The sequence below is a fragment of the Corylus avellana genome, chromosome ca1, assembly GCF_901000735.1.
Source record: "Corylus avellana chromosome ca1, CavTom2PMs-1.0".
Classification (NCBI taxonomy): Eukaryota; Viridiplantae; Streptophyta; class Magnoliopsida; order Fagales; family Betulaceae; genus Corylus; species Corylus avellana.
In genome coordinates, this window is record NC_081541.1 from 33,656,643 (window position 1) to 33,669,491 (window position 12,849).

Sequence of the window (12,849 nt, forward strand, 5' to 3'; positions counted from 1 at the left end):
ATTTCCCAAAGGAGTGGCTTGGGGCAAAATGGGGTTCAAAATCTTATGTTCACAAGTATAGTTTTTATGTGTAGTTGAATTAGTCATAATTTGGGTTTAAAATATTAAGTAGATGTATGCTTGAATTAGTTGTTAACATTCTGTCTCTTACAAGAATAAACATGAAAAGAAATAAGCCAAGATTTCAGATTTCAACCCTTTTAGGTAGCCACTGAGGGAGGGGAAGAAAATCAATAACCGATGATCTTTTAAAGATACATGAAGTTGTTGGTATTAGAACATAAATACTAAAGGATAAGAAGACTAGACAAAAGTTCAAAGTCTATTACACTTCCGTTAATTTTAAATGTTATGACCAAAGTCCATTCCACTTCATGTTCTAATAGTTACGTACGGAAAATGAATAACCTTAATTAATGTGGTTTTATTTAATTGTTATTTAATACACATGTAAGAATGTCTCTATTTAAATGAATGGAGAAGTCTCCAATGTAATGAAGTGTGAGAGACAATGATAATCAGAGTTTGTTTAAGTTCTATTATGGTACCAAAGCTATAGGGTAGCGCCATTCGATCTTATAGTTTTTCTCTTTAGTGATAGCACCGCCCATGTTGGAGTGCTTGGTGAAGTTCTCCAACAACACTACTGTGTTTTTTTTTTTTTTTTACTCACTTTTGTGGTGTTGTGCTCAAACCCGTCGACCCCACATATTAGCCATTAGTTTATCTTCATTACATATTACTAAATCCAGTCTTAATGGATGTCTCTTTCTCTTTTCTCCATAACTCTTACTTTATGAGTGACTGACTCACTAAAGTTGGTGCTACCGTCGGATCAAACACGTGTTTCACCATCGAAGCAACCCTCATCATCACATTTTAGGCCAAAGTATCCGATGTCCACGTTATGGCCATAGTAGCCGCTGCCAGCCAAAGTAGCTGATCAATGTCCAAGTTACTGCCATCGTAGTTGTTGCTGGCCAAAATCATTGATGTCCATGTTCCAGCCATAATAGCCGATGCCAGCTAGATTCAATGAAGTCAAAGTTTTGGTGATAGAAGATGAGGTTTCAATTTAGGCCATAGAAGCCATTTTTCAGCCCTTTGATGTTCAAGATCAAACCACAACGAACGTGATTTATCGTTGGGTTTGTGGGGGCGTATTAGAACATAAATACTAAAGGATAAGAAGACTACACAAAAGTCCAAAGTCTATTACACTTCCGTCCATTTTAAATGTTACCGAAGTCCATTCCACTTCATGTTCTAATAGTTATGGAAAATGAATAGCCTTAATTAATGTGCTTGTATTTAATTGTTATTTAATAGACATGTAAGAATGTCACTATTTAAATGAATGGAGAAGTCTCCAATGTAATGACGTGTGAGAGACTATGATAATCAGAGTTTGTTTAAGTTCTATTAGTTGGCAACATTTATATCTATAGCCCTTCAAAAAAAAAAAAAAAAAAAATTATATCTATAGTATCATTGGCAGCAAAACTAAAATGAGTGAACTAAGACAACATTTAGTGACAATTATGTAGCATATCAACATGCATACAAATTAGGATGAAAAGATTGCTTCTCCAACATTTCTTTTCTCTCACATAGGAATCAATCATCGGGCTTCCATTGCTGAAATAGTTACACTATTTTTGGAGCAATTTCCTGTACTGTCAACTATTGAATTTGTGTCCATTATATTTCTTCCTGTGAAAATCGCTGGTCGCTTAGGTGTAGGTAGAGGTGCATGTTCATTGCTAATCATTGAGATTACATCAGACATGGTAGGTCGATCAGTTGGGCTTTCTTGGACACAAAGAAGGCCAATGTTAATGAACCTCAACAGAATAGAAGTGAAAGAAGCATATCCTATTGTTGGTTCCATCAAGTCCAAACTTCGATCATCTCTCCACAACTCCCAAGCCTAGTTTCATTTCAAATAAGAAAAAATTTAAGTAAAAATTAATAGCATTTTAATTGAAAAGATTATTGTAAAACATGCGGAATTTGGGAGAGTATAGAGGATGCATACATATCTAAGAAGATTGAGTAACTCGTTGTTATAGAAGCTAGTGTTCTTCCTGCCGCTCACAATCTCTAACACCAATACTCCAAAGCTAAACACATCAGACTTTATTGAGTACAAACCATCCATTGCATATTCGGGAGACATATAGCCACTACATACCAAAATTTAATAAATGAACCTATCAATAGCTTGCTCAATGAATTTAGCTCGGAATTGAAAATATCAAATGTAAAACAAGTTGCATACTTACTAAGTTCCAACAACTCGGTTTGTGTTTGCCTGTGTTTCATTGCCTCCAACTATTCGAGCCAAGCCAAAATCTGATATTTTTGGATTCATTTCACCATCCAGGAGAATGTTACTTGGTTTTAGATCTCTATGTATGATTCGTAACCTTGAATATTGATGAAGATAAAGAAGCCCTTGAGCGATCCCTTCAATAATGCGTATGCGTGCCTCCCAACCTAACATTTCTTTCTTGGTTGGATCTATTTAAATAGTACAACCAAGGAAATTAGTGCTTAAGAACCTAGAAACACATGAGAAAAAATACACACACAAACAAATATATATACATAAACGTTTACTCACTAAAAAGGTAGTAGTCCAAACTTTTATTGGGCATGTACTCATATATTAATATCTTTTCATCTCGCTCGATACAACAACCCAAGATTCTAACAAGATTTTTATGCTGGAGTTTTGCAATTAGTATTGTCTCATTTCTGAACTCCTCAATTCCCTGTCCAGATCTTTTTGAAAGCATCTTCACTGCAATTTCTTGTCCTCTAAGTAATTTTCCCTAAGAAGGAGAACCATAAACTCTTTAAACTGAAGGTTTACCATTAATGTAGGTTTTATTAATATTGTTCAAAGCACATTCATCGGGAAAATGTAACGTACCTTGTAGACAGGTCCAAAACCTCCTTCTCCAAGTTTATTCATAGCTGAGAAATTATTTGTTGCAGCTAATACACTCTTATAACTGAATAGTGGTAACTCAGCAACCTTCTTCTCTCGTTTCTTCATATGATTTTTGGTGTTCATTCCATCATTGATTGCATGGAGTTCAGTATCAAAATCAAATAATAGTAGATTATTACTTGAAGGGCTCTGTCCTGTTTGATAAGAATTGGTCACTATACATGGAAATGTAGTGTTTGGTAAGAGAAAATCAATTAATGAGCAATGCCAGTATCTAAAGGTAAGTAAGTTTATTTATTCATTTCCGCAAGTAAGTACCAATTTGTAATTCATTCCCATTTTAGTGAAATGACCAAATAACTGCAAAGCTCCTTCCGGAAGACATGGTGAAGCTTGTGGGGATCCATCACCAACTAATGGCACTAATTAGAACAAGGACTTTCCTAAGAACAAGGACTTGGGACAATTTTCTTATCTTAATCTGATTAAGGTAGACTTCCTTGTAATTTTTTTTTAAAGTGATTTCTATGTACGGTTAGAACATTTACATGCACTTACCTTTGTGTTTGCATGAAAAGAAAATTGAGAGGCATAAGATAAGCCCTGCTGCAGGGATCAGCACAGCTACCCACACTCTCCATTTTTGGCCTGATTCTGATGACAATAATCACTATTAGCTCAACCATAATATATAGATAATTAAGTACTACTTCAAAACAAAAGATAACACATATATATAATTAAGTATTAGCTCAACCATACTTCTCATTTCACTCATCCTACCTTTGGTATGTTGATCTGGATACTCATGAGCAGAAACTCTGAGATAGATATCTTGTCCAATCTTGCCACCATTTGGGAGTTGCAGTAAGTTTAAAAGAGGTCCTTCCCAAATCATACACCCACTCCTATTATAAGCATAAGCTGCGCAAGAACAATTTTTCATGCAACCCAATTCACATCTGCTAGCATTCTCGGCCAAATATGCTTTCGAATAAACAGGCAATCGCATGATTGATATTTTCATGAACCAATCTTTTTTGCCATTAGCATACGTATTATTCTCACATTGCAAAGGAGATTTCCTCACACAGCCGCCTGACCAATCATTTAGTCTGGTCTCTTCCATCGAAAATGGTTTGAAACCTTTTAGACACTCACAAGGGTTTGAGAAATTGTCAGGGTATTGTACCACGCCAAATGCACCACACACAGCATAGACATCAGATAGGTTCGTCGGTGCAGACGCAAATATACTCCAAATGGAAACGCCAGACAGCCACACCAGTGACCTAGCCTGTCCTGTTTGGTAAATTCGATATCTAGCAAAGGTAGAAGAAGGATTACGAAGAGAGTAAGAAAAATATCTCTCACTTTCATTTTTACTTGACACAAAAGTGTAGTTGAATAGAGGGCTCGTTTCAGAAAATTTGCTGGGAGACATTCCATCCCAAATTTCCGAACTCCAATAGATTTGGGATCTGTTCCACTCTAAGAAAAACTGACTGCTTCCATTTGGGTTTAACCCCAAGGAGAACACACCAGGTGCTGGATCTTCTGAATTTTTCCAAGAAATGACCTTCTTGATCCCAAGCTTCGCACCTGGCAGCAATGTATCGGTTGGATGGTCGAAACTCTCCCAAAATATAGAAGACGTGTTCGATCTACCTCTCAAAACAAAATTTCCATCATCACCAAGTACTGCTTCAGTTATATTTGACTGGGGAAATGTGAAATTTGTTGACCAAACTGGGATCTCGGAGGAACCTTCAAAAAGAAGTAGATTGCCATTTTCTGAAAGGTAAAGTCTTGAGGAAGATGGGTCAGACAAAGAGTTTTCTCTGTTTGCTACCCAAACAATTTCCTCATGAAACCTTTTATACCATATGCCCAGGTAGATTTTTGATGAAGTGCCTGGTTTGAAGAAACCCAGCTCAAATTTGCTACCTTTAGATACTATTGTCTCTCTCTTTGAATGAGAAAGAGAGTGACCTGGTGAAAGTGTATCACCAACTATGGAGAAGCATGCTCTGTAATAAGACATGATTAGAAGCAGAGCAAATAAGAGCCATGGCTTCCTCGACATGCTACTCATATATCCCTCTGTATAACTTGCTGTAACGCAGTTAATAATTACAGAAAAATGCTAGAAGAAAACTTGGTCCCTTTTTTTTCTAAGCAATACAGAAAGAAGGGGAAGGAGCAACAAACAAGAATTTAAGAAAAGAATACAAATGAGAGCTACAGAAAGCATATTCATAAGAATTGTGAGCCACATCCCATTTTGGAGCTAGATGAGCTCTCTGATTGGCTTGCCTTTGGACTTTTGAGGCTTCCCAAGGAACGCAGACAAAAAAGACTTGGGACTTTTGTTGCGACAAAGATCACATCCAAAAGATGCTGGGCATTCCTTACTATTAGCTCATTTTTCCTTTGGATTGGTTTTTTTTTTTTTATTATTATTTTAATTTTAATTTTAATTTTTTATTTTTTTTAATAAAGTACATCAACTAAGAAATTACAACAAAAAACAACAAATTGCTAGGCAACCCAACAAAAAGCTCCAAAACAACCACATCACTACAGGTAAACAAAAATTAAAAAGAAGAGAAATACTAGGAATATTAACTCTTTTACTAATAGAGGCTTGCTAAATTGATGTGTAACTTATTCATTAATATTCGTTACATTTATCTTAATTAATTTGTTTATTTTTCTCTAATAAATAAACTACACATCAGTTTAGTAAGCATCTGTTAGTAAAAGAGTTAGTACTCCTAGCATCAAATGAATTACGCAACTTCATAAATTTTTGGCACGAACACCAAAAAACTTGGTCACTGCACCAGTTATATACCTTTATATTTTTCTTCTTTTCTATTTTGCTTGATTACGGACTTAACTTTATATATATTCTTATTATCTTTATATTTCCAAAGATTGTGGACCATATGCCACGATATTTGTTTTATTATGAGAATTATACAATTATCACCACAATATGGTCTAATCTTCTTTGATCACCTTTATTCAATGTTCACTCCAGAATTAGCTAGAGACGCAATTTCATGGGTGGTTGGACATCTTTTTCGTTTTGGTTTTATTCATCATCAAAATAAACCATAAATGTACTCTCCACTTGCTCTAATCTCAGCCTGCATTACAAGTCTTCCATATCCAATTTCCAAGTCAACTACTATATATACCGAGTTAAACTCATCAGAAACTATAAATGTTATGTAGTGAAGAAAGAAGGAAACAAGTTATTCAAACACGAACGGCTTTGTTTGGGAAAGCCTTTTTCTTAGACTAGTTGATGTAGATTGATGTAAATTTGGAGGAAATTTCCTCCAAAATCTCGGAAACGGATCATCTCAATTTCATTTGAAATTGTGTATCCATTTAGTACATTTAGGAGGGTAAACTTGTCCAAAAAATTTGCCCTTAAAAAGATAATGACAATATTGCCCTCCTAAATCAAGTAAATGAATACTCTCTATTTCATTTGAAATTGAAAAGATCATTTTCTACCTCAATAAGTGACATCACTTACATGTGAGAGATGACACTTGTATTTATTAAAGTATCCAAGTAGGTTGAAAGAAATTTCCTCCAAACTGGTTTGGAGGAAATTTCTGTCCATATAAAAATGTTATTTTGCATTTTCTCATCATTTTTTCAGTATGGTTTAGCTAATGTGACATGCTTAATTAATTTTGATTTTTTTTTTAATTAAGATTAATCTAAAGATAAATTGAAAAGTTTGCACCATTTCCAAAATTTATTCTTCTTTTTTTTATAAGGACACAGAAGTTACAAGAATTCAAGAGTTACAATATAGTTTGTATATATTAATTTTATTGTTAATGTAAAAATATAAGAGACATATAATATTCAAACTCTTTTTCAATAAATAGAGTTCTGTATACGATGAAATAAGCTTGGTTGCCCCATCGCATCAATATAGTTTCTATCAACAAAGCTAGAATTCATACGGCATTGTTTGGTGTAAGCCTCCATTTAGCGTGTTGCATTCCAAACTTGGGCATCCATCTTCGTCAGTTGTGCTTTAAAGTTAGTATTCTTAAAAATTTTCAAAGCTTTTCAATTAGGAAAAAAATAAAAAATAATTAACTTCAAAAATAATACTAGAAAAATTCTTCGGTGGAGTTAATTGCTAGAGAAAAAATCGTGTTTTTAAGTCTTTAAACATGATCACTAGTGGCTGGGTCCTACCACACCACGAAGAAATGTCCCACATCGTTTGGGATGGCAGAGTGGTGAATATGGTAGCAAAAAAATTAGAGCTTAATTAGATGTCTTTTTGGCCGCATCTTTCTAAAAAATGAGAGGAAATTAACACTTCTAAATTAAGATTTTTTTTTTTTTTTCCTTATAATAGGAGTTAGTCATTCACACCTCTGCTTTAGCACTCCCATCATGCAAATTTAAGAAGTCAAAGATTGCCCTTCATATAGCTATGAGTACAATCATTTCGCAAGGGCAAGATTAACCTTTCACCACTCATTAACCACAATCCAGGCAATCCGCAGCAAAAGTCTCTTGTAGGGCCAATTTTGTGATTTGCGAAGTAAACCCCTTTTAACATTGTGTTTGAAAGCATTCTTAATATAGATTCATCAATTAGATTTGTAAACTCATGTGGACCACATACAAATTTAATAGTGGATTCATCCATTCACTATGGAAATGATTAAAAGGTGATTGAAAAAAAAAAAAAAAATGAATTGTATCATTTCTCTTCCCAATATTTCTTCAATTCTCTCTTCCATTAGGATTAACAGCGAACAAGACCCCATTTGTAACTTTTTCCAAGTTTCCCTTGTATATTTGCTCATAAAATTAAAAAAATAAATAAATAAATAAATAAAATAAAAAAAAAAGAAAAACTTCACAAAGGACCCCTGAACTATTGCACATTTTGAGAAAACCCCCCAAATTTCAAAAACTCTCAATTTCACCTCTCAAACTTTTCAATTTGATGTAATTTACCCTCCTCCATCAATTCCTTTTGTTAAACCCTAACAAAAACACCAAAAAAGAAAAATTACCTTTGATTTTCCTTAAAAAAAAAAAAAAATTGAAACAAAATGGTCACAAGGTGACCCATGGTAAATTGAGAGTTTTAAAATTTGAAATTAAGGGTAAATTTGAAATTTTAAAATTTGAAATTAAGGATAAATTTGAAATTTTAAAATTTGAACTTAAGGGTAAATTTGAATTTTAAAGCTATCGGGCTTCCACTATTGAAACAATCATATTGTTTCTAGAGCAATTCTCTACATTGGCAACTATTGTATTTCGGTCTATGCTAAAAGCTAGAGGCTTTGGTATAGGTAGAGGTGCATATTCATTGCTAATAAATGAGACTACATCAACCATGGTAGGTCGATCAATGGAGCTTTCTTGTACACAAAGAAGCCCGATGTTAATGAATCTTGATAGAATAGAAGTAGAGGAAGGATTTCCTGTTGTTCAATCCGTCAACTCCAAACTTTGACCATTCCTCCACAACTCCCAAACCTGTTTTTGTTAGAAAATATTTGCTTAAATAAGATGCATTTCAATTTGTAAGACTAAGGTAAAACATAAAGAAATTGAAAGGGTATAAAAAGCTACTCACATAACTAAGAAAATTGAGTGAATCACTGTTAGAGAAGTCAGTATTCTTCCAGCCACTCACAATCTCTAGTAGCAATACTCCAAAGCTAAACACATCAGATTTTATTAAGTATAGACCCTTGAAAGTATATTTAGGAGACATGTTGTAACGCCCCGATATTTGAACTAGCAAATATCGAAGTCGTGACGCTGCAACTTTAGAAAATACAATCTTACAGCGGAGTATGTATATTTTTTTCTTTTTCTATGACCTAGGAATAACTTACGCAACACAGTTGAGCTGACTGAAATACCTCGAGGTGATATATTATTAAATAAAATAGAAACATGGTTTTCATTACAACATATGTATACACTAGGTGTACCAAATATATGCCACAGACGGCACCTAAATTAACATAGTAATATCTATTAAGTTTACACACATCACCATACATAATAAAAGCGATTAACATAAATGAGACTTGCTCCATAGAGTAAGCATAAATCCTGCAGCAAATGGTCTATCAACCATCAAAACCAGTAAAAGGACCATCGTCCTCACTTTCTATCCCTGCATCAAGATCTATGTAAAGATGACGTTATCATATTTACATAGGCAAACAAGTGAGTAATCTATTTTCCTAGATATAAAGACTAAAAAGACTAATTTGAACAAATAAGATTAAAGACTAAAATATATAATAATGAATGAGTTGTGAATGCAGCGTAATGACAGATTAGTTTGTGTTTTATGATAATCTTTCTTCAGACCTCTTCTCATGAGCTCTCAGCCCGCTTACGTCCGTTATGTCCCTCACACTTTAGAGGTTTACCTGTTTGGTGCTGGCAACTACACCGCCCCAGCTTAGTTATATATTAGGCCTGTTGGACGGTTATATACCCCCATCCACTGAGATACCGACAGTTCCTCGCGGCAATCCACCCAGCTTGTTCTTAAGGTGGCTATCTTATCAGCCCATTTTATTAGACACATTATGCAGCAGTTGTATTGCAAAATTATATTCATAAGACAAAATAAGAATTCCTATAACAATAAAACAAAGCTAGTACTCAGTAAGTATATCCATACTTACTCTCCTTAGTGTAGTATTCTGCTCCACTTCTGCATATAATACATACATACAAACAATACTTAGTTCATTCTCCAATAATATCATTGTTTAAAGACACTCATCTTTTTATATTTATTTATTATCCGTCACTTCATCTTTACTTACTCATTTTATTATATTAATATAAAATAGTCATATATAACTAGTTAAATGACTGAATGTAAATGTTAAATGCATATTTCGGGGATGACCTCAATTAGTCTTTACCGCCAGAAATATGACATAAAAGAAATGACTAAATGTAAATGTTAAATGCATATTTCGGGGATGACCTCAATTAGTCTTTACCGCCAGAAATATGACATAAAAGAAACGACTGAATGTAAATGTTAAATGCATATTTCGGGGATGACCTCAATTAGTCTTTACCGCCAGAAATATGACATAAATTTAAATGACATAAAAGAAATGACTGAATGTAAATACTGTAAAGTAAATAATATATAGATAATATTATAAGTCCTTAATTGATTTTGTCCACTAACTCTTTATTATTAATTCACTTGTTCCATTACTTTATTTTACATTATACGCTTTATTGGGTTTTTAAACAATTAAATGAGGACAAGTAATAAAAGCAATAAATCATGATATTTATACATGAAACACTTACCCAATAATCCTTTAGAAGTAAAACTCCACCAAATCTTCTCTAGGTAGCTAGTTTTAGAAAAACGCTTGAACACTACAAGAAAGATCTAGGCTATATGGTATTTGAGTAGAACTAAAAAATAAAATGAAAGGAGGAGCAAACAATTTTACTTGTTCTAAGATTGTAAAAACTCAAGTGAAAGTGAATTTAGCTATAGGCTCTATTTATAAGAGAATGGATGGTTAGGATTTATTTTTACACATTTGATCTAAGGGTTGAGATGGATTTAACCAAAAGAATGAACCTAGTCCATATTTCATGCTCTATACCAATTGATATTTTCGTCCAAAATGAGGGCAGTGTATTCCGATCCATTTTTCAATGTCCAAACGTACTCCGATTGACATGAAATTTTGAGAGTAGATAGAGGACTCCGAGACAAACATTTTATATTTTTGGTTCGACTTCATCCGAGTTCGTTTGAGTCTACTTTGGCCTGTACAAAGTTTCCTATTCAACTTGGGCTTTAATCTATTTGCATTGGCCACTTGCCTTATTAAATAATTATAATCATGATATTTACTATAATCATCATTACTAGAAGACTTTAAGCTTTCAACAAAGGTGGCTAGCCTTGGTGTCTTTCTTTAGCAGTTTTAATCCCATTTAGACAGTATGAAAATTAAGACACTGCTTTTTAGGCCAAAAACTACAAAGCTTCAAATTAATTTATGACTTCGCTAAACACCAATATAAATAATTTATTCACTAGATTGAGTTTAATTATGCCCATAAACATATTAGTGACGCTAAATTTTAGAATTGAATGGATATACAAAAGATGTCAAAAATCAATGTAATATACTTGTAACACTAAATAGTTATTCAATATCATTAATCCATATATCATTGATCTAATTTATTCATTTATTCTTTTAATCTATTTAATATTGTTTATATAAGAGTTTTAAAATCTAGGTCGTTACACATGTACCCACTGGATTCCAAAATTTAGTACATCACTCTTTTAGTAGCTTGCTAGAAGAATTTAATTGGCAATTGCAAATATCATATTTAAAACAGGTTGCTTACTTACTAAGGTCCAACAATTCGTTTTGTGTTTGCTTGTGTTTCATCGCCGCCAACTATTCGAGCCATGCCAAAATCTAATATTTTTGGATTCATTTCACTATCCTGGAGAATGTTACTTGGTTTTAAATCTTTATGTATCATTCATAACCTTGAATATTGATGAAGATATAGAAGCACTTGAGCGATCCCTTCAATAATGCATATGCGTGTCTCCCAACCTAACATCTTTTTCTTGGTTGGATCTATTTAAAGAGTACAATCAAGGAAATTAGTGCTTAAGAACCTAGAAACGTATTGAGAGAAAAATATATACGCATAAACATGCACTCACTAAAAAGGTAGAAGTCCAAACTTTTATTGGACATGTGCTCATATATATATTAATATCTTTTCATCTTGCTTGATATAACAATCTAAGAGTCTAACAAGATTTCTATGCTGGAGTTTTGCAATTAGTATTGTCTCATTTCTAAACTCTTCAATTCCCTGTCCAGATCTTTTTGAAAGCATCTTCACTTCAATTTCCTGCCCTCTAAGTAATTTTCCCTATGAAAAAGAACCATAAGCTCTTTAAACTTTCATGAAGGTTTACCATGCATTAAGGCAATTTTCTTAATAGTTTTCAAAGCACATACATTAGGAAAAGGTAACGTACTTTATAAAAAAGTCCAAACCCTCCTTCTCCAAGCTTATTCACAGCTTAAAAATTATTAGTTGCAGCTAAGACACTCTCGTAACTGAATAATGGTAACTCAGCGTCCTTCTCTCTTTTCTTCAAATTACTGTCAGTATTACTTCCATCATTGATCGCATAAAGTTCAATATTGAAATTAAATAATAGTAAATTGTCAAGGTATTGTACCACCCCAAATGCACCACACAAAGCATACACTACAGAATAATTCGTCGGTGCAGAACGAAGTGTAGTCCAAATGGAGACGCCAGACTGCCACACATGTGCCTTGATTTGTCCCATTTGGTCAACCCTATATTTAGCAAGATTAGAAGGATTATAAAGAGAGTAAGTAAAATATCTCTCACTTTCATATTCACTTGACACAAAAGTGTAGTTGAAGATAAAGCTCTTGTCATGAACTACGCTGAAAGATGTTTCATTCCAAACATCAGAACTCCAATAAATTTGGGATTTGTTCCACTCTAAGAAAAATTGATTGCTTCCATTTGGGTTTAACCCCAAGGAGAACACACCAGGTGCTAGATCTAGAGAATTATAGGGGTAATTTTGTCATTTTTCTAACATTGAGGCACATTGTCATTGTTTTAGTAGTTTGAGGGGTAAATTGTATAATTAATAGTTAAGGGGGAGATTGACATTGGATTGGTAGTTTGAGAGGGTTAAGAGGACTTTACCCTTTAAAATTCTATTCCCCCCAAGAACTAACAATTATTCTTATGACGAAACTGAGAAAAGGACACTATGTCCCTCC

At 33.6% G+C, this 12,849-nt stretch overlaps 1 protein-coding gene and 1 pseudogene across 1 annotated transcript; both read right to left on the reverse strand.

The window, feature by feature from the left end:
* Positions 1–1,499: 1,499 nt before the first annotated feature.
* Positions 1,500–5,379, reverse strand: LOC132168075 (receptor-like serine/threonine-protein kinase SD1-8). The gene is made up of 7 exons (XM_059579149.1): positions 3,743–5,379; positions 3,518–3,613; positions 2,939–3,153; positions 2,627–2,837; positions 2,286–2,523; positions 2,039–2,186; positions 1,500–1,930 (listed from the first exon to the last, which is right to left on the reverse strand). The coding sequence occupies exons 1-7, from the start codon at positions 5,052–5,054 to the stop codon at positions 1,622–1,624; spliced, it is 2,529 nt and encodes an 842-aa protein (XP_059435132.1). The 5' UTR covers positions 5,055–5,379; the 3' UTR covers positions 1,500–1,621.
* Positions 5,380–6,816: 1,437 nt separating this feature from the next.
* Positions 6,817–12,377, reverse strand: LOC132170509 (G-type lectin S-receptor-like serine/threonine-protein kinase At1g67520; annotated as a pseudogene).
* Between the last annotated feature and the right edge of the window lie 472 nt (positions 12,378–12,849).

Coding starts and splice junctions, on each gene's coding strand:
- LOC132168075 (XM_059579149.1), bottom strand. CDS start 5,054: ATGAGTAGCATGTCGAGGAAGCCATGGCTCTTATTTGCTCTGCTTCTA. Junction 3,614..3,742: donor TCCAGATCAACATACCAAAG/GTAGGATGAGTG, acceptor TATTGTCATCAG/AATCAGGCCAAAAATGGAGA. Junction 2,187..2,285: donor AACCGAGTTGTTGGAACTTA/GTAAGTATGCAA, acceptor TTTGGTATGTAG/TGGCTATATGTCTCCCGAAT.